The sequence below is a fragment of the Ostrinia nubilalis genome, chromosome 21 (genome assembly GCF_963855985.1).
Source record: "Ostrinia nubilalis chromosome 21, ilOstNubi1.1, whole genome shotgun sequence".
In the NCBI taxonomy this organism is placed as follows: domain Eukaryota; kingdom Metazoa; phylum Arthropoda; class Insecta; order Lepidoptera; family Crambidae; genus Ostrinia; species Ostrinia nubilalis.
The window spans coordinates 5,941,607-5,962,435 of NC_087108.1; the positions used below are offsets into that span (position 1 = coordinate 5,941,607).

Here is a 20,829-nt window from a genome sequence, read left to right on the forward strand (position 1 = left end):
ACAAACAAAGTTTTCCTCTTTATAATATTATAGTGTAGATAGGTGTCGTCTTAGTTGGTACATAAAGTAGCTATGTGGGTCACGCTCACGCAGCATCTTGCTATTTGTATTATACCTACATTTTTGAAATTCTAATAATTTCGTAACCGAAATTATCCGAGACTTTCGGATAATCTGAAATGATTTCATATCCGTGACCGTAACCGAAACCGGTATAATATTATTCTAATATCCGTAACCGTATCCATAACCGAAACTTCATATCCTTATTATCCCTGTTACCAAGTACTAAGTGCAGGCAGAGCAGGTAGTAAAGGCGCGCGCGCACGGGTGACTTTTGTCACAGTATGTCAACTACTAATTACTGTCATGGTGACAAAAGTTTCTGTGACTGACTGTACGGTAGTCAGTCACAGAAACTTGAATTTTGGGCACATTAGAATAATAATTTTTAACCAAGGTAGATAAGTTAAAAATGGGACTATTTCCAAAAAAACAAAAATTGTCGACAATTACAGCAAAAATTTACCAAGTGTTATACCATTTTGGAATCCTTACTAAATGCGCCAAATTATGACGTTACTTGCCACACTCGCGTAGTACATTTTTTTTTCAGTACAGTCCGTTTAAACTAGGCAAAATTTTTATTTTGAAATTTTTTTTGGTAATAATGTATTTTTTTCATCCAAGCTAGAGCAGCTGGTTTTGTAATTTTGATAACAATTTAGAGAAGCATTATTCAGGGTTACATAACAAAAAAAAAAATTTGGAAAAAGTGAAGATTTGTGGCAACACGAGCAAAAGGACCGTCACCTGGAGTAGAATTTTTAGATTTTTTTTAAATGCCTATTATTTTTAAAATATGCCACATAGATTTTTTTAAATATTTTTCTAATAACCAGCACAACTTACCTCAACACCCAGTTCCGGCTTGACGTTACATTACGGGACACCCTGTATAAAAACAAAAGCAGAATGTTATAAGCACTCGCGCTGTGAATACTCAAATACGTCCCAATTGGGACGTCTTGTGTTTAGTCTTCGTGTGGCCTGCGTGCGTCGTGCGTGCGTAATCGCGTGCGTACCACACCGTAAGTTCCTGTGTTCTTACCAAAATAAATAAAAAATGCCATCGTGTGTGTTTCGAAAGTGTACCAATTATGACTCTAAAGTAAACAAAATACAAGGGATCTCTTACCACATGTGATTATGCAAAATTATTTAGTATTTATATTTTCAATTATTTATGCAAACAATCAAGACGCCATGCGCCATGTTCAAGTTAAGAAAGAGAAAGCGATCTTGTTTTGACGTTAGAGCGATAAGGATGCGTGCGCTGCGGACATAGATTAGTTAGTGCAGAATCGTTAAAACTATAGCTATCTCTTTCATTTGCGTGCTATTTCGTATCTTTTGTTTCACTTATCAGTTACATTTGTCAATGTGTGCAATTTGGAATAGCTCGGCACGGATTCAAATCGTAATTTCTATGAACGTAACATATTATTATCTATAGTTCTATAATATCATTGTGTATACCTAAGTTTCGTGTGACATGTTAACAGAACATTTGTTTTTGTTTATTTAAGAGGCTAGATTAATAAAAAAAATGCGTCTGTTTAACTTTTTTGACTCTAGAAACGCATTTCATTGTTGGAGCGTAGAGAGTACGGATAAGTTTAAATTCGATATTAAATGTTGTAAGGGTTTGGCGTTTTGTTTTCTGTTTTTACATTAATCTTAGGGTTATTCTCGTTTCCATATTTTGAGAATAATGCCATTACTCCAGCTCAAGTTGCTCAAATAGTGTTGCTTAGAAGTCAAGGGCGTATGCAGCGGGAGATGGCTGAAACTTTCAATTGATGGCGTACAAACTAAAGATACACCAATGATATTATATAAAAACAAAAGCAGATATGTTATAAGCGCTCGCGCTGTGAATACTCAAATACGTCCCAATTGGGACGTCTTGTGTTTAGTCTTCGTGTGGCCTGCGTGCGTCGTGCGTGCGCAATCGCGTGCGTACCACACCGTAAGTTCCTGTGTTCTTACCAAAATAAATAAAAAATGCCATCGTGTGTGTTTCGAAAGTGTACCAATTATGACTCTAAAGTAAACAAAATACAAGGGATCTCTTACCACATGTGATTATGCAAAATTATTTAGTATTTATATTTTCAATTATTTATGCAAACAATCAAGACGCCATGCGCCATGTTCAAGTTAAGAAAGAGAAAGCGATCTTGTTTTGACGTTAGAGCGATAAGGATGCGTGCGCTGCGGACATAGATTAGTTAGTGCAGAATCGTTAAAACTATAGCTATCTCTTTCATTTGCGTGTTATTTCGTATCTTTTGTTTCACTTATCAGTTACATTTGTCAATGTGTGCAATTTGGAATAGCTCGGCACGGATTCAAATCGTAATTTCTATGAACGTAACATATTATTATCTATAGTTCTATAATATCATTGTGTATACCTAAGTTTCGTGTGACATGTTAACAGAACATTTGTTTTTGTTTATTTAAGAGGCTAGATTAATAAAAAAAATGCGTCTGTTTAACTTTTTTGACTCTAGAAACGCATTTCATTGTTGGAGCGTAGAGAGTACGGATAAGTTTAAATTCGATATTAAATGTTGTAAGGGTTTGGCGTTTTGTTTTCTGTTTTTACATTAATCTTAGGGTTATTCTCGTTTCCATATTTTGAGAATAATGCCATTACTCCAGCTCAAGTTGCTCAAATAGTGTTGCTTAGAAGTCAAGGGCGTATGCAGCGGGAGATGGCTGAAACTTTCAATTGATGGCGTACAAACTAAAGATACACCAATGATATTATATAAAAACAAAAGCAGATATGTTATAAGCGCTCGCGCTGTGAATACTCAAATACGTCCCAATTGGGACGTCTTGTGTTTAGTCTTCGTGTGGCCTGCGTGCGTCGTGCGTGCGCAATCGCGTGCGTACCACACCGTAAGTTCCTGTGTTCTTACCAAAATAAATAAAAAATGCCATCGTGTGTGTTTCGAAAGTGTACCAATTATGACTCTAAAGTAAACAAAATACAAAGGATCTCTTACCACATGTGATTATGCAAAATTATTTAGTATTTATATTTTCAATTATTTATGCAAACAATCAAGACGCCATGCGCCATGTTCAAGTTAAGAAAGAGAAAGCGATCTTGTTTTGACGTTAGAGCGATAAGGATGCGTGCGCTGCGGACATAGATTAGTTAGTGCAGAATCGTTAAAACTATAGCTATCTCTTTCATTTGCGTGCTATTTCGTATCTTTTGTTTCACTTATCAGTTACATTTGTCAATGTGTGCAATTTGGAATAGCTCGGCACGGATTCAAATCGTAATTTCTATGAACGTAACATATCTATAGTTCTATAATATCATTGAGATACACATTAAAAAGGCAAGACCAGACCGCCTTTTACACAAGAAGACCAAGAAGTCGGGAATAAAGGTGTAAATCAGCGCGCGATGACCCGATTATCGTGCTTGCGATATAAAGAAATCGGGTTCTCACTACGTTTGAGATACGCCAGCGTTTACAAACAGCAAGCCCAGTGAATGTCAGTGTGCACACAATAAGAAGAAGGATGGAGGATTATAACCTGCATACTCGAAGACCAGCTCGAGGACCAGAACTTCTCCGATACCTTCGCGAAGTGCAACTTACGTTTTCTAGAGAACATGCAAATTGGACGTTAGACTAATGGAGTACCTACACTCTTTATGAAAACTATTTGTTTGCGTAGTAACTCTTCTTCGCACCTTCTCTAGACACTTCCACGGCCGTCTGGAGCTCTTAAGGTGACTCTGCAATCATCGGTCCATAGAACTTTACTCCATTAGCCTTGCGTCCAATTTGCATGTTCTCTAGAAAACGTAAGTCGCACTTCGCGAAGGTATCGGAGAAGTTCTGGTCCTCGAGCTGGTCTTCGAGTATGCAGGTTATGATCCTCCATCCTTCTTCTTATTGTGTGCTTGGTCTTCTTGTGTAAAAGGCTGTCTGGTCTTGCCTTTTTAACGTGTATCTTTAGTTTGTACGCCATAAATTGAAAGTTTCAGCCATCTCCCGCTGCATACGCCCTTGACTTCTAAGCAACACTATTTGAGCAACTTGAGCTGGAGTAATGGGCATTATTCTCAAATCATGGAAACGAGAATAACCCTAAGTTTAATTTAAAAACAAAAAACAAAACGCCAAACCCTTATAACATTTAATATCGAATTTAAACATACCCGTACTCTTTACGCTCCAACAACGAAAAGCGTTTCTAGAGTCAAAAAAGTTAAACAGACGCATTTTTTTTAAATCTAGCCTCTTAAATTAACAAAAACAAATGTTCTGTTTTAACATGTCACACGGAACTTAGGTATACAGAGGCGGGGCAAGACCTAAATTTGATGTGGGCAAGACAGATTTCGCGAGGCCTTGTTCTGTGGCGACCTGAAGACGGATTTTATGAAATAATAAAAAAAAGGGTCAAAGGTCTATACATTGACAGTTTCTGATTTCTTGATTCAGTGACTATTTTTAAAGGAATATTGCGCCAAAGAATAATGTTCGTCACTTAAAACCGTGTTGTTGCTTAATTTTGTGTCTGATTATGGCTGAATTTGTTTGGAAAAAAATATATTTTTATTTTTAACTACATTGTTTAGCTATCAAGAATTTATATTTAATAGTCAATGTTCGTATTGTGATATTGTCATCTCCACCTTGTATAAATTTTTTCAAAATTTTTGATGCGCGAGGCCCCTTGTACCGCGAGGCCGTAGGCGGTGGCCCACGTCGCCTACGCCTTACGCCGCCTCTGTAGGTATACATATAACACCAATTTGGCCTCATATCTGGTTGTTAAGGCTTGGGCCAAATTCCGTGCCGCTGAGTGTAAGTATGTAGGTGTTTCTAAAGCCGAATATTTAGGATCTTGCAAGTTTTGTTTTTTTCATATTTTTCGATAGTTCTCCAAGCTTGCGATAGATGGCGTTTAGTCGCGATAAGACTTTTTGGCGGGAAAGTAAAACGTCAAGTAAGTTTATCAGTATTTTATTTTTTGCCAGTTTTTACCCGGTGTAATATTAACTTCATTCAACTACTTAATATTTTAGTGTTTGTAAACGTGCTGTGAACAAATTGAGCAACATCATTGAGGTCTTAGTAAGTCCCAGCCAGATTTTTAGTAAAAAACTCAACTCAATCTTAATATCATTCGTGATGATTCGTGTCATAATGTTTGAATTTAATATAAAACGTTACCAAATTAGGCCAAAAGTAGATTACAATAAGGTATTATGACATTTTGTTGATTGCTGGAATTGCAAAATAATTAATGTTTTTTAGGTTATCGGTTAACTACAATACAGGACAGATAATATCTTATTGTATTGATTTTGTTGTCTAAGTAAGTAATAATAAGTATACTAGGGTCATTCCACAAAAATATGTCAACTCTTAGTCCGCGCCACATTTCACATGAAATATTTGTTAATATTTTATTCCAAAATTGTTAAATAACAGCTCGCAATGTGCTTTATTCATCGCCCATTTATATTTTTTGAAACTGTTTTTAAAACATCTTAAATTCCTTTTGAATGACCCAAAACGTCATTCCCTAGGCATGTCCGTACTCCAAAAGTTTGTGTTTTGGGACCCACATTTATAAAAACATCAACTTTATCCTTTGTTTTAATAAACGAATAATCTATTTAAATGTATATTACACCAAATTCTATTAATATTTTGCGGTTTCAATAAACAATAATTTGATTTTCTTTAGTTGATAAAGAGTCTACAGCTTTTAGCGTCATTCCCTCGCCACGGACTGATTTTATAATTTTGCGCTTTAATATGTATTTAGAGTGAATGACATTTAGTTGAGTTTAAAGTACGATACGAAGTTATCCTTAGACCATACTGGCTTTGCGGTAGCCGTTTTTTGAATTAGTGCAAACGTGCCAGTTGTTGCGGAAAAATGTGTTAATCCAGTCACTTCGTCAGTCCCTAGTTGAGTAGCTTTATTGATTACAATAAGAAATTGTATATAATTTAATTAGTATTTACGTGTGGTTTTTTGGCTATTTACGGCACATCGTATTAAGCATCTTATAATATAAAGTTAATCTGCATTTGTGTTAAGTTTTACTCCAAATCGTCAGTCCCTAGAGCGTCAGGCCCTAGCTTTAAACGGCACTTGGGACTAAATTACTAGTTAGGGAATGATGTTTTTTATACAGGGTGTCCCGTAATGTAACGTCAAGCCGGAACTGGGTGTTGAGGCAAGTTGTGGTGGTTATCAGAAAAATATAAAAAAAAATCTATGTGGCATATTTAAAAAATAATAGGCATTTAAAAAAAATCAAAAAATTCTACTCCAGGTGACGGTCCTTTTACTCGTGTTGCCACAAATCTTCACTTTTTCCAAATTATTTTTTTGTTATGTAACCCTGAATAATGCTTCTCTAAATTGTTATCAAAATTACAAAACCAGCTGCTCCAACTTGGATGAAAAAAATACATTATTCCCAAAAAAAATTTCAAAATAAAAATTTTGCCTAGTTTAAACTGACTGTACTGAAAAAAAAATGTACTACGCGAGTGTGGCAAGTGACGTCATAATTTGGCGCATTTAGTAAGGATTCCAAAATGGTATAACACTTTGTAAAATCTTGCTGTAATTGTCGACAATTTTTGTTTATTGGAAATAATCCCGTTTTTAACTTTATCTACCTTGGTTAAAAATATTATTCTAATGTGCCCAAAATTCAAGTTTCTGGCTTAAGTGAGGTGGAGAAGCCATTTTAAAAGGTATGAGTGGGACGGAGAGGGCCATCTTACCAAGCAGGGATGTCATGGATATCCGTAACCGTAACCGAAACTATCGGATATCCGAAATAAAAAAATGTCCATAACCGTAACCGAAACTGATTCAAAAGTTACGGATAGTTTCGGATAAAGGCCAAACTGCAAAACTCTATGAAATCTGCAGTATACACGCCGCAGCTGCAATGCCGCGCTGCCGATTTCATAGTTTTGCAGTTTGCGGTTGCAGTTTGCGGTCTGCGGCCCGTCTTGGAATTGTACCTTAAATCTTAATATTTGTTACCACCAACTTGTCTGGCATTCGCTGGCACCATCTAATATGCCAGCCTGTTTTACCTTTACATAGGTGTCGTCTTAGTTGGTACATATGTAGCTATGTGGGTCACGCTCACGCAGCATCTTGCTATTTGTATTATACCTACCTACATTTTTGAAAGTCTAATAATTCCGTAACCGAAATTATCCGAGACTTTCGGATAATCTGAAATGATTTCAAATCCGTGACCGTAACCGAAACCGGTATAATATTATTCTAATATCCGTAACCGTATCCATAACCGAAACTTCATATCCTTATTATCCCTGTTACCAAGTACTGTGCAAGCAGAGCAGGTAGTAAAGGCGCGCGCGCACGGGTGACTTTTGTCACAGTATGTTAACTACTAATTACTGTCATGGTGACAAAAGTTTCTGTGACTGACTGTACGGTAGTCAGTCACAGAAACTTGAATTTTGGGCACATTAGAATAATTTTTAACCAAGGTAGATAAAGTTAAAAACGGGACTATTTCCAAAAAACCAAAAATTGTCGACAATTACAGCAAAAATTTACCAAGTGTTTTACTATTTTGGAATCCTTACTAAATGCGCCAAATTATGACGTCACTTGCCACACTCGCGTAGTACATTTTTTTTTCAGTACAGTCAGTTTAAACTAGGCAAAATTTTTATTTTGAAATTTCTTTTGAGAATAATGTATTTTTTTCATCCAAGCTGGAGCAGCTGGTTTTGTAATTTTGATAACAATTTAGAGAAGCATTATTCAGGGTTACATAACAAAAAAAAAATTTGGAAAAAGTGAAGATTTGTGGCAACACGAGCAAAAGGACCGTCACCTGGAGTAGAATTTTTTGTTTTTTTTTAAATGCCTATTATTTTTAAAATATGCCACATAGATTTTTTTTTATATTTTTCTGATAACCAGCACAATTTGCCTCAACACCCAGTTCCGGCTTGACGTTACATTACGGGACACCCTGTATAGTGATAATAACAAAACAACTACATTATGTATATTAACTTATCTATAAATGTTAAGGTTATAAGTTTTATACTTTATTAGAAGTCAAGGAGTAATGTAGTATGAAAAAATTGAAAATTATAATTTCTCCTAAAATAAAGCATAAAGTGACTGGCCCTTTTAGACATAACATAATTAATTAATAAACTATTATTTACACTAATAAAGTATTCAAAAGCATCTTAAAAAAGTTACGGACAAAATGACGTCGAAAATATACAGATTTTTATGGAATGACCCACTAAACGAATAACTACCTACTTACATAAAATGCTTAAACTTTAATAATAAAAAAAAAAAAACAATTTTTGCAACAATAAATATAATTTTAATTTTTTAAATATAATGAAGACTTAATTTAACAAAAACCTACTTAGTAACTAAATAAGTTTAAGCTTTGTAGTGTCTAACTGCTGTACCATCCCAGAAGTTGGCTGTGATTGTCTGTAACAAATAACAAATTCAGTCATCATCATCATCATCATCATCATCTCAGCTATAGGACGTCCACTGCTGAACATAGGCCTCCCACAATGCTTTCCATGTTGCCCGGTTAGTAGCGGTCAAAGAAACATTACTATCTTTTTAAGTAATTGATATTACTTAAGTATTTATTTGATTTGTGTTTAAAATGAGATGTAGATTTACTTACAAGACTTATATTATAAAGTCTTAATACGGGCCCTCTGTTTGCCAATAAAGTTATTAAAAGTCTTTAGCGTTAAAAGTCAAATCTCAAAGGGAATTTTAGAAAACTTAAAAAATCGAATTACGGTGGGAATCGAAAAATTTTGTTGTGGTTTTTTTAATAGATAGAGTGACTCAAGAAGAAGGTTTAGACAAGCGAAAACGCACGCTTTTCGCTTGTCTAAACCTTCTTCTTGAGTCACAACATTAATTTGTTGCGTAGCTACTTAGTTTTAAAGATCTAAGCATGATTAGAGACAGACAACGGAAAGCGACTTTGTTTTATACTAAGTAGTGATAATGATAACCAGAGTCAAATTACCGTGGTGAGTTCATCTGCTGTGTATTCCCTCTTGAATTTAGCGGTTTTGGTGCCTTGTGTGATTTCCTGGATGACAGTGTCACCGTCCACGGTGCATTTGCAGTTGACCTACAAAATAGAGTCATTCAGCTGGTGTCAATAATCTTACGTAACCTAGAACTAGTAGGTAGGTAGGTACTGATGAAATTTTTAGTCAAATCAAAAAAACCTTAAATGAGGTTCAGGTTCCTTGTTCGTTGTTCGATTTAATTTTGTATCTTAGGCTGAGTTGCACCACCTAAGTTTGACCGTAACCTTAACGATAACCGGTGTTTTTTGTATGGAGTTTGCAACCTAGCCTTCATCTCACTTTAACTTTAACAAACGTCAACATTCTGTCAAATTCCATACAAAAAACACCGGATATCATTATACATAGTTTCGGTTAAAGTTAGTTGGTGCAACTCAGCCTTAGAATTATTCTGGTTTTTAACATTGTCAAAATTTACTCAATTACCTAACTAGATGAATAATTAAACATTTTTTTAAAATTTAACTTCCACTCACAATTTCAGAAATTTTGTTTATGATGAGCTGCAATTCTCTTAAGTCACTTAGAAATTCAAATAGTTAATTTGAAAATATATTTCCAGTACCTTAACTCCAGGTCTGACCTCATCTTCGAACTCCACTCCAGACTTGAAGGTAGTCACTTTTGTGCCCTCCGGGGTGGTGTTGGTGAATTTGTAGGAGTCTCCATCCTTTTCAATCTTCGTGGTGGGCTTGTAAGAGGAGAATTTAGCGGTCAGTTCCTCGGGGAGCTCTGTAAATAAGAATTGTAGTCTTCAGCACATTAGTACACTAGGTGGACTGACGATCTAGTGAATGTCGCGGGAAGTGCCTGAATGCGGGCGGCGCAGGACATCTTTGGGGGAGGCCTTTGTCCAGAAGGGGACGTCATTTGGCTGAAACGAACGAACGAAGCTTCTTGCAAAATAAGTAGCACCTAAGTAATATGTAAGTTAGGATAAGATAGAATTAGATGCCACAGTGCTTAAAACTACCGTGAAGCTTCCAATATGACTGTACGTACTATAGTCATACTGGTCTTTTAATCCTCTGAAATACTGACGGAACGTGGCTCACCGCGAACAGTTTAATATTAAGTTCATTTTACTTAACTGATGGCCTTGTATTTTGTTTCCAGAGTAGGACCACTCCCAGTCTTTCGTTGGATATCATAAAAGAAGACAAAGAGAGCCAAACATTATGTGTTTCGGCCTAACTAACCAGTCTAGTTAGTGGGGGAGAAGAGTGTAAGTCAAATCCCTCACTTTCCTATGGTTAACAAGAAAGGATTTTGCTCCTGCAGTGGAGACTAATGTCAAATATGCAGCTCGAAAGATTTGAATATCCAGACATGGTAAGTGTTGACTTTATTACATTTGTCTCTTAAATAATTTCTCACAAATCAAAGTACTTTTATCTAAATTAGGTACCGAAAATAAAAAAATAAAAATCTATCGGTAACTTACCCAAAGCCTTAACAAAGTCAACGAAATTCTCCTCACTCACAACTTTGAATTCCTTTCCAAAGTAAGCCATTTTAATTGGTAATGAGCAGTGGTAATACTTCTTGCAAGTATCGCGGACCTGGATTAACGAATGCCAATTTCCACATGACCCGAATTTATAAGAGAGATGGCGATTTGATAACAAATTACTTTGTCACACTGATAACCGTTTTAAAAACTTATCACGTTCTAATGATCTTTGATTTTCGAGTTTAGATTGTTGAAAGAGCCTATTTACCCTAATCTTACATTAAATAATATTGCATACTATAGTTACTAATAAAATATATTTTGTTAATGTTAGGTCTAGGTAAGTAATAGCACAGAATAATTAATCGTAATAGCTAGTGGTTGGTAATAACATAGCTGGGCACCGTTAATCAAATAGTTAACTTCGTTAATCGTTAAACCGTTACTAAAAAAATTCACTTCGTTAAACGTTAAAACGTTACATTTCGGAAGATTTAACGCAAGTTAACGTTAATCGTTAATCCGTTAACACGTGATAATAAAACGAAAAAAATAATTGTATGCAAGGTTCAAATAATTTTGAAAGCTTGTATCGCGCATGGAATTTATTCCTATTTTATGTTTGCCTTACAAGCTTCCGAAATTATTTGAACGTTGCATAAGTACAATTATTTTTTCGTTATAGGACAACTGCATTTCAGAATAAAAGCTTGTTTTTTTAATTATTTTTTTTTATTATAATTTTATTTTACACTTTTTAGTTGTATCTCAATCTCAGAGCCTTGGTACAATTACAATACAATTTAGCACCAAAGTGCTCGAAAAGACAAATCCAACAAACCCAAAAACCCCTCGATAAGTTTCCACCGTTTCGTTTAGGAATTCCTATAGCCACCTCTTGACTCCATCATCACCAGCTCAATGGTACCATAACATTGCATTGTCATCGTATATACGTATACCAAATATCATAAGTATACCAAATATTAAATAAACAACTTGAAAAAATCGAAGTGCCTAAGGCGGGACTCGAACCGACGATCTACCGCTTGCCGAGCGACTGCTCTTCCAACTGTGCTACTTAGTCACTGGATGAACTTGTCGATATTTTCAAGTGTCGTGGGTTCGAGTCCCGCCTTAGGCGGTTCCGTCTTAAATTCCGTTCCGTTCCGTCTTAAATTCAGATGCAAGATTTGTCCCACACGTACCTACTAACAAGTGAAGTCAATATAAAGCTTGTAAATAAATAAAAAAGGAATCATTTTGTATATTGTTGCGTTAAACTGTTGTTTTGGGTTCTGGAAGTTCTGGAAACCCGAACGTACTTGTCAGAACGCGTTTTTCAGCGTGCCTGCAATGCGTGCCTGCTGTATCTTTTTGGTAAATAAATAATAGTAGGTACTGGATTAACGATTAACGGACTAAGGATAATTTAACGGAAGTTAACGAGTCCGTTAACATTTTTTAAAGTTAACTTAAAAGTTAATCCGGTAATAGAAATGTTAACTTCGTTAATTAACGAGTAACGGATTAACGAGTTAATGCCCAGCTATGGTAATATACACTGGTCATCACAAAAATCGACCCTCCCGCGACAAGCACTTTCAAACGTATGCATCCCCACTTCCCACCAATATTGGCACCATTTAAAATCCTAGTTCTAAACTTCATTTCATTAAAGGAAAGGTTTTTATCCCAAAAATGTGTATGTAGAAGAATCCAGAGTCACTTCTTCAAAAAATAGGTAGTTACCTCAGTAGTTACGCTTGAGCCAACTTTTATGGCTATAAAACTGTTAAGCTGGGATCTCAGATCATAGAAAGGGATTCCCTTCTATGATCTGAGGTTGGGATTAATCGCTATCCATCTGTTAAAGAGGACACGTGAGATCATTATTAATTGGTTTTATAACCATAAAAATTGGTCTAATTGATCCCAGAGAGGTGAGCCCAAAGTGAGGTCTTTTTTCAAGTCACATTTATTGTATATTATTATGTTAATCGTTTATTAAGAAATTAAATGTGTTTTTCTTTAAGGATATTTATTGGGCTTTCAAATAACACCAATATTGTTGGGGCACCATGATTGTGTCAGTAGAAACGAGTTTTCCTGTAAATAGGGTTGCCAGGCTTTTTAGGGACTTGTCCGGCCAAATATTGCCTTGTCCGGCCTGTCCGGCTTTTGTTAGGCTTTTTATTTGGTTGCCGCGCCAGGCGAAAGTCGAGCCACAGAATCATATGAAGCGCACGCATCAGGATGTTGGTTAGCAACCGATGATGATAGTACTCAGTCATGACCTGACACTAATTAACCAACCGTCACATGTCCGGCTTTTAGGGTAAAAATTAAATGTCCGGCCAAATGAAGCACAAAGACCGGCTTTTGTGATTTTGGACCTGGCAACCCTACCTGTAAAACGTAGGTGGGTCGATTTTTGTGTATGTAGTTTAGCCTAGGTAGGCTTACCTACTTACAATTAATATACTACATAAAAGTAACCAGAAATAAAACATTTAGATACCTACAATAAATTATATTATTTAATTTCTTATATCTAATGAAGACTTTTTTTAACAATAATTTAACAACAATACCTATGACTTAGAAACTATAAATTCAAGCTTTGTAGTGTCTGACGGCTGTACCATCCCAGAAGTTGGCTGTGATTGTCTGTAACAAAATAAATAAATAGTTACATCATTTTTTCAGTAGTTTTCTAGGTATTTTTTAGAACATTGAATTTTCGGATAGATCCAGTATATTTTGTAACCGATTATTAATAACCAGTAACCAGTTTTTCGATATCTTGTAATAAGTAGTTTAAAAATAATCGAGAGATAATCACTTATCGTTTCCAACCTGTATACGTACTAAATGATAAAGAAAATGCTGATCAATGCTTAAAATAAAATTATAACATTAACCAAAGTCCAAATTACCGTGGTAAGGTCATTGGCGGAGTATTCCCTCTTGAATGTAACTGTTTTGCCGCCTTGTGAGATTTCCTGGGTAACGGTGTCGCCATCCACGGTGTACTTGCAGTTGACCTAGAAAATAAAGAAGTAGGTACTATAAAGAGTCATTGTTAACAATCTAGGGCTATTTATATTTGAAACTCCTAGAAGTACCTACTGCTGGACAAAGGCCTCGCCCAAGGATTTCCACAAAGACTGAACCTTCGCTAGTAGCGACCCGCGAGCTTTAGTAACTTATGTAGTAGTAGTAGTAGGTGTGGTTTTGTTCCCCAGTCGATGAAGCACCTGATGTCATGCCCTGAGTGTCCAAGCAACTGCACTCAGGAGGATTTGATGAGTGCTACTGACAACGCCACTCTTGTGGCGGAGTTTTGGGCTGACACTGTGTAGGTTTGTAGTCGACACGAAAAGAAGAAGAAGTAGGTAGTAGCACTAGTAGTTAGTAAGTAACCCATTAGAACTATTCTTAAAACTAGTGAGACTCGGGTCCTTTTGATGAGATCAAAAAGATGTAAGTAAGATGAGATCGAAAAGTTCAGGTTCTCTAACGAATTTGTTTATAATCGAAAATTTTCAATCACAAATGTTGGTGTAGACAGGTAGTCGTTTTAAAAGTAACTCGACTGCTGGCCGGTCTTTTTCACAAACTCCAAAAATGTAACTAAGTTGGTACCTTAACGCCAGGTCTGATCTCATCTTCGAACTCGACTCCAGACTTGAAGGTGGTCACCTTCGAGCCCTCCGGGGTGGTGTTGGTGAATTTGTAGGAGTCTCCATCCTTCTCAATCTTCGAGACGGGCTTGTAGGCGGAGAACTTTGCGGTCATTTCCTCGGGGAGCTCTGTAAATAATAATTGTAGTCTTCAGCACATAAGAACACAATTTATTTGTATAATAGCACCTATCTAGGTAAGGTAGCACATCCACATTATACGGGACTATTCCCACCTCTTGTTACCACCGCTGCAACTCCTGTGCAGCCAGGAACTACAGCTTGACCGCCAATTATAACCCAACCAGTGAAGGTCAAGTTTGTCCCAGGGGAAAGTTAAACTGTCATTGGACACCTAACGAAATGAAATATAAGAAGAGTTAAAAGTTAAGGTTCGACTTTCCCCCAGTGAGTCCAGTTTCAGGAGACAAAACAAAGGTAACGCTTTAAAATAGGTAACTATTATCTTCAATATTCATCATGACTGGCTCATAGACTGTCTTCACATCGATATTTCCGCAGCAATAAATCGAATGTAAGTAGTTAGTGTTCAGAATAATGTGACCTGATAGAAGTAAGGTAGAATGAAAATTGGCATGTTGTAGATCTATGTAGAAACAAAATATTCTAAAGATAACTTACCCAAAGCCTTAATAAAATCAGTGTATTTCTCCTCACTCACAACTTTGAACTCTTTTCCGAAGTAGGCCATTTTGAATGGTAATTTGTGGAAATTATTAAAAATTGAAGAGGTAATACTTCTAACAAGTTAACTGGATTAACGAATGACAATTTCCCCACACATGACCCTAATTTATAATAGAGATTAGTTTGTCACACTGATAACGGTCTTAGAAACTTATCACGATGAACTTTGATTTGTGACTCTATCTAATAATATTTTTATCAAAAATAATAGATGAGTTTCGGCTTTGCGTCATCAGAATTTACACTAATTTAACGTAGTTAGTATAAATATCATACACTAATGTAGGTTTTTCTTTACGTCTTACGTTACGTCAGAAAACCCACTGGCCGATTGGGACAGCCAGTGAATTATGGACTTTCCCCTCGCCTATCTACAGGGTGGAAACGATAAGCGATCTCACTCGATTAATTCTAAACTAGTTATACAAGATATCGAAAAACTGGTTACTGATCCTGAAAGTGCTTCACGAGCTCTATCCAACGGTACCAATAATAGGTTACAGAATTAACTGGATCTATCCGAAAATTCAATGTTTCCAGCTTCCATACAATTGGTAAAGTTAGTTAAAAACTACCATGATATCGTAAAACTGATTACTGATTCTAAAAGTGCTTCACAAGCTCTATCCAATGGTATCAATAATTTGTTACAGAATAAACTATCTATCAAAAAATTCAATGTTTCCTTTTTCCATACATTTAGTAGGTACTACCACAGTCATGACACTCATCTCTTGACAATATTATAGCAAGTAAAGCCTAAAACAAATGTTTTCCATGAATATTATTTTAAATAAAAATACAATTAACGAGTTTAAATAAAAAAAATACACCTAATATTGTATGTCCTGGCATACATTTAGTATGGAAGCTGGAAACATTGAATTTTTAGATAGATCCAGTTTATTCTGTAACCTATTATTGGTACCGTTTGAAAGAGCTCATGACGCACTTTCAGGATCAGTAACCAGTTTTTCAATATCTTGTATAGTTTAGAAATAATCGAGTGAGATCACTTAACGTTTCCATCCTATATAGGTACTAAAACACCCGAGCCCAATGAAACGGGAGTTATTATCCTAACTTGGATATTCGTCCGCATCTCCGTTTCAAGCTACTCCGTCTTCGAGGGGACCCCCAACCCCTTCCTTCAGTTGTTTTTAACCAGTTTTCTCCTTGTGGTCCTGGTATAACAGGACCCCCCGCCCACCGTAGCGGGTTACTGTCTACTCTCAGATCATCTATGACCTGAGGACTTACTTACTCTATGCCACTTAACTGAATTCAGAAACTTCTTCGCAAAGTGTGTTGTTGCATTCGTCGTTCAATAGTTCAGCTGAAAAGTTGGTGGGCGAACGAGATGTAGCTCAGGCTGTCTGGAGAACTCTTCAAAGTTACTCACATTTTTTAGGTCAATAGGGCTCAGTCAGCTCTGCTGATCAGAGGAATACTGAGGGTGGTCTTCTAATTAATGGGCCCAGGTAAACGCTCCGCCAGCCCCACCTATGGGGTTTAAAGATGTCCCCTACGTGGCCCGCGCAAATTAATTACGAGAGTCACTTTCTTACGCGAGATTATGAATCGATTACGGTACATTACAGTACAATAATTTATCATTTCTTATCGATCAAGGTCTGACGTGGCTCAATCTGACCAGGCAGGGCGAAATGTGCCCTCATAAGTGTAAATTTAACGTTAACGAACTAAAGTCGCTGACGTAGCCCGACGGATTAGCGAGCTGAAGTGGCAATGGGCAGGGCACATAGTACGCAGAACTGACGGCCGATAGGGCAGCAAGGTTCTGGAGTGGAGGCCGCGTACAACACAGCGTGGGACGTCCACCCACAAGGTGGACCGACGACATCATAAAGGTAGCAGGAAGGCGCTGGACGCAGGCCGCTAACAACCGGGCAACATGGAAAGCATTGGTGGAGGCCTATGTTCAGCAGTGGACGTCCTACGGCTGAGATGATGATGATGAAGTGTAAATTTAATAGAATTTGAAGCTAATACCACAAAATAATAATAAATGCTAATACTTCTCACGTGGCACGTTGAGCCACCAATTTAATCAGATCAAGCCATAATACTATTGTGGCATCAGTGGCTCATAAAGCAAGCCTCATAAATTCAGAATAATTGTGCTGTCACATCACTACCATGATGTCAATTATTAAAAATACTTTTAGGTGCAAACGAAACTGGCGAGTGTTCGTTCTGATAAGTTATCAAAAGTGTACTTACTTAGTCACTGATCGGTTGATTTACTGATATGTACCTAATTATAAATAATACAAATACCTAATATATTCGGTGAAAAAGTATTTTATTACAATAACAGATCAAAACTTGTGAATTGGTGTCTCGTTATTTACAATAGTTAGTTTATAACTGCAATTTTAAAATTATTTCTTCGTTGGCTTACATTTATAGCAAATCAGAGTTATTAAATTAATTTAAAGTCTACCTAAATCTTAAGTAAAACTGTAGGAAGATTACGCCTTGTAGTATCTGTAGGCAACGCCGTCCCATTTACTGCTGGTGACAGTCTGAAATAAATAATAAAACTTTTAATAAAAGCTCTCAAATGTCTAAAAATGATAATAGCATAAATAGTATACCTAATTATGTTGTTATTTAACTTATTATTACTAGATACAATGATAATTTAGCTGTAATTACTACAACCGAGAAGTCGAGAAAAAAGTGTGTTAAAAGTTTGAAAGAATAAAATGCAGTATGTCAAATAATTATCTAACATTATGATTATAAAAAAAGTCTAATGATAAAGTAAAAGTTTTTCTCTTAGGTTGTTTTCTATGTTTTTTTTGCAATACCAGTCACTTACCACTTTAAGTTGGTCGGCGCTGTACTCTCTCTTGAAGGTGATGGAGCCAAGGGGGCCGTAGTCCTGGACCTGAGTGAAGGTGTCTCCATCGACGGTGGTGGTAGACTCGGCCTGAAAAGTGAAAAAACATTTGTAAGTACAAAAACTCTTATTATCAGGTAAGTACTTAGAGTAATTTTTAAACATTATATGTATAAAGAAACAAAATTTTATTTTTATGATCTTAAGACGCGTGATACTAATTAAAATACATTCTATAATAGACAGTCGCAAGCAATACCGCTTGTTCTCAGCCAGTCGCGGTTAGGAATGAAAACTAGTGAGAAAAATTATGAAAATCATGGGGAAAGTTCTCGTGTGGCGACCACGAGCCGGAAGTAAAAACATCTTAGGCCGGAAGACGTAATGTGGGCAGGCCTCCCACTAGGTGGACCGACGATCTGGTGAAGGTCGCGGGAGGTGCCTGGATGCGGGTGGCGCAGGACTGGTCTTTGTGGAAATCTTTGGGGGAGGCCTTTGTCCATCAATGGACGTCATTCGGCTGAAACGAACGAACGAACGAGAAATATGAGTTCTTACCGTCAAACCTTCACGGATGACGTCGCTGTAAGGCACTCCCGACTTGAACACCACCTCGTGGTTCAGGGCGGGGGTCTTGAAGATCAGCTTGTAGGAGTCCCCGTTCTTCTCGAGGATCTGGTTCGGCTTGTACTGCATGAAGCCCTTGGCGTTGGCGTCAAAGGCACCTGGAAACAAGAAAGAAAAATTGTTAATTATGCAGATGCTTTTGCCATCTTAGGTCAATATACCGCACCAATAAACCAATTGTTCTTTTCAAACTTACTGGAGCTTGCGCTAGTACAATAACGTTTTTAAAAGAACTTGTTGTACTAGGTGAAAGTGTACCTACTTTTTGAGCCCGGATATAAAATGATCATGCTTATCATAAATCTATTGTAATTTGCCCTCCCTGAGATTTGAAGTGGCAACCCCAACCGGAGTCGAGTTTCCTAAAGGCAATTGATCAAGCCATCGAATAAAAACTTTAAATTACAGACTACAAACTAGACATCACCGTTGACTTCAACCGTTGACATCAAGTTTAATAACTTTTAAGGAGTATAATATTGCACTTTGCACCTCTCCAAAGCTCTCCAATAGAAAATTAAACTTTACCTACTCCCTTTTGCGCAACGATTCATAAACACTTATCTATAAGTAAATAACAGGTTTTTGAAATGTTTACAGAATGAACTTCATTATCGTATATTTTACAAATGTATTAAAAAGTTGGAAATTACCTTGTTGTCGGTTAAAAGCAAAGTTTAAACGGCTAAAGCTCAAAGTGTACGCAAGTTCAAATCCTTAGGTAGGTAGGTACCTTATGTAGATACTTATATTTTGTACAATAATAAATTATTACTAACCAATAAAATCGGCGAATGCATCGAAATTTTCTTCCCTTTCGAAGGAGAATTCCTTTCCAAAGTAGGCCATTTTGGTTGGAGTCTTTCGCAAACTAAATGTTTCATGCTACAGTTTACTGACTTTTATACTTGCACTTAATCCTGCGATAAAGATAAGTTCCTAAAATACAACCGATGATTTGGCAGACCTAAGTACCTACTCGTACATACCTATTCTTTTAGTTTTTCTTACTTTGAAAGCTTATTGGTAGAGGCACACTCATATTTACTCAGTTAGAATTCTCAGGCCCCGTTTTTTGATTCATAGTTAAAATAACTAATTGTTAAATTTTGTTACTAATGGTTAAATAAATATTAACAAAATGTAAACTAATAGTTAACCCTTCATTCGACGGAATTTTTTTTTAGTTAAATTTATAAAACAGTTACTGATTTCGTTTCTTAGCTTGTCTAGGACCCCAGAAAAAATACCCAAAAAAATCTAACTATTTCAGTTTCCTGAAAATCCTATGTCCAGTATACTGGACGTTGCCAAGTTCATAAGAAAGTGACGCTCTCCAACCATGTCCAGTATACTTCCCGTTGTCGAAGAGACAGAAAAAAGAAACAAGTGGTTCCGTAATAAAATATTAATTATTATCATCATAATTTCAGCTTTATGACGTCCACTAATGAACATTGTCCTCCCCCAATGATTATCAGGTTGGCAAGTGGGCTAACAACCGGCCAATCTGATAGTCACTTTGTATCCTGCGCCTTCCTGCTACCTTTATGGGTTCATCTGTCCACCTTGTGAGTGGACCTCCCACGCAGCGGTTATCGGCACGTTGCCCCCATACTAGAACCTTGCTGTAGCCATCAGTCATCAGTTCTGCGTGATGTGCGCCCTGCCCATTGCCACTTCAGCATGCTAATCCATAAGGCTATATCAATGATTTTAGTTCTTTTACGGATCTTCTCATTAGATGTCGCACAGAAACACCAAGCACAGCCCTCTCCATGTCATGCTGTGATATAGAGAGGGCTTATTGTGAGAAGTAACCTTTCAGTAGGTACCATTATGTGATTACTGGGAACACACTTGGACCTGTTGCTGATTTCTTCTCCTGCACTTGGACCGCCATCAAGGTGGCATTTTGTGCAAGCACTTCAGCACCAAGGGTCAATACGGAAGCTCTCTGGAAAGACTACAGCACTGCTCAAGCTTCAATCAAATCGAAAGCCTCCTCATAGTCCACGTACGCCAAGCGTTATGGCAAGTAATACTCTTTGGTCTTCTGTATAACCCTGCCGCAGTGTATGGATGTGGTTTATGGTTACAAAGACTTCTCGGACACCGGCATGTAATAACCCTCGCATAAAAACTTGTAGATATGGCTCGGAAGCGTGATGGGACTATAATTCTTCAGTAAGGTGTTATCCCCATTTTTGAACAAGGGTACCACAACGCTTCTGGTCCATGCCTCTGGCATTATTCCCTCGAGTA

General features: G+C 36.9%; 3 protein-coding genes across 3 annotated transcripts; all 3 read right to left on the reverse strand.

Annotated features, from left to right (window-relative positions):
* Positions 1 to 8,447: 8,447 nt before the first annotated feature.
* On the reverse strand, positions 8,448 to 10,804 carry LOC135082197 (fatty acid-binding protein 1-like). Its single transcript, XM_063976964.1, has 4 exons — positions 10,666 to 10,804; positions 9,787 to 9,953; positions 9,152 to 9,259; positions 8,448 to 8,586 (listed from the first exon to the last, which is right to left on the reverse strand). The coding sequence occupies exons 1-4, from the start codon at positions 10,733 to 10,735 to the stop codon at positions 8,533 to 8,535; spliced, it is 399 nt and encodes a 132-aa protein (XP_063833034.1). The 5' UTR covers positions 10,736 to 10,804; the 3' UTR covers positions 8,448 to 8,532.
* Positions 10,805 to 13,198: 2,394 nt separating this feature from the next.
* On the reverse strand, positions 13,199 to 15,308 carry LOC135082198 (fatty acid-binding protein 1-like). The gene is made up of 4 exons (XM_063976965.1): positions 15,003 to 15,308; positions 14,323 to 14,489; positions 13,614 to 13,721; positions 13,199 to 13,344 (listed from the first exon to the last, which is right to left on the reverse strand). The coding sequence occupies exons 1-4, from the start codon at positions 15,070 to 15,072 to the stop codon at positions 13,291 to 13,293; spliced, it is 399 nt and encodes a 132-aa protein (XP_063833035.1). The 5' UTR covers positions 15,073 to 15,308; the 3' UTR covers positions 13,199 to 13,290.
* A 2,067-nt stretch (positions 15,309 to 17,375) lies between these two features.
* Positions 17,376 to 19,452, reverse strand: LOC135082199 (fatty acid-binding protein 1-like). The gene is made up of 4 exons (XM_063976967.1): positions 19,344 to 19,452; positions 18,496 to 18,662; positions 17,917 to 18,027; positions 17,376 to 17,617 (listed from the first exon to the last, which is right to left on the reverse strand). Exons 1-4 carry the CDS (start codon positions 19,411 to 19,413, stop codon positions 17,564 to 17,566), a joined length of 402 nt encoding a protein of 133 aa, XP_063833037.1. The 5' UTR covers positions 19,414 to 19,452; the 3' UTR covers positions 17,376 to 17,563.
* Between the last annotated feature and the right edge of the window lie 1,377 nt (positions 19,453 to 20,829).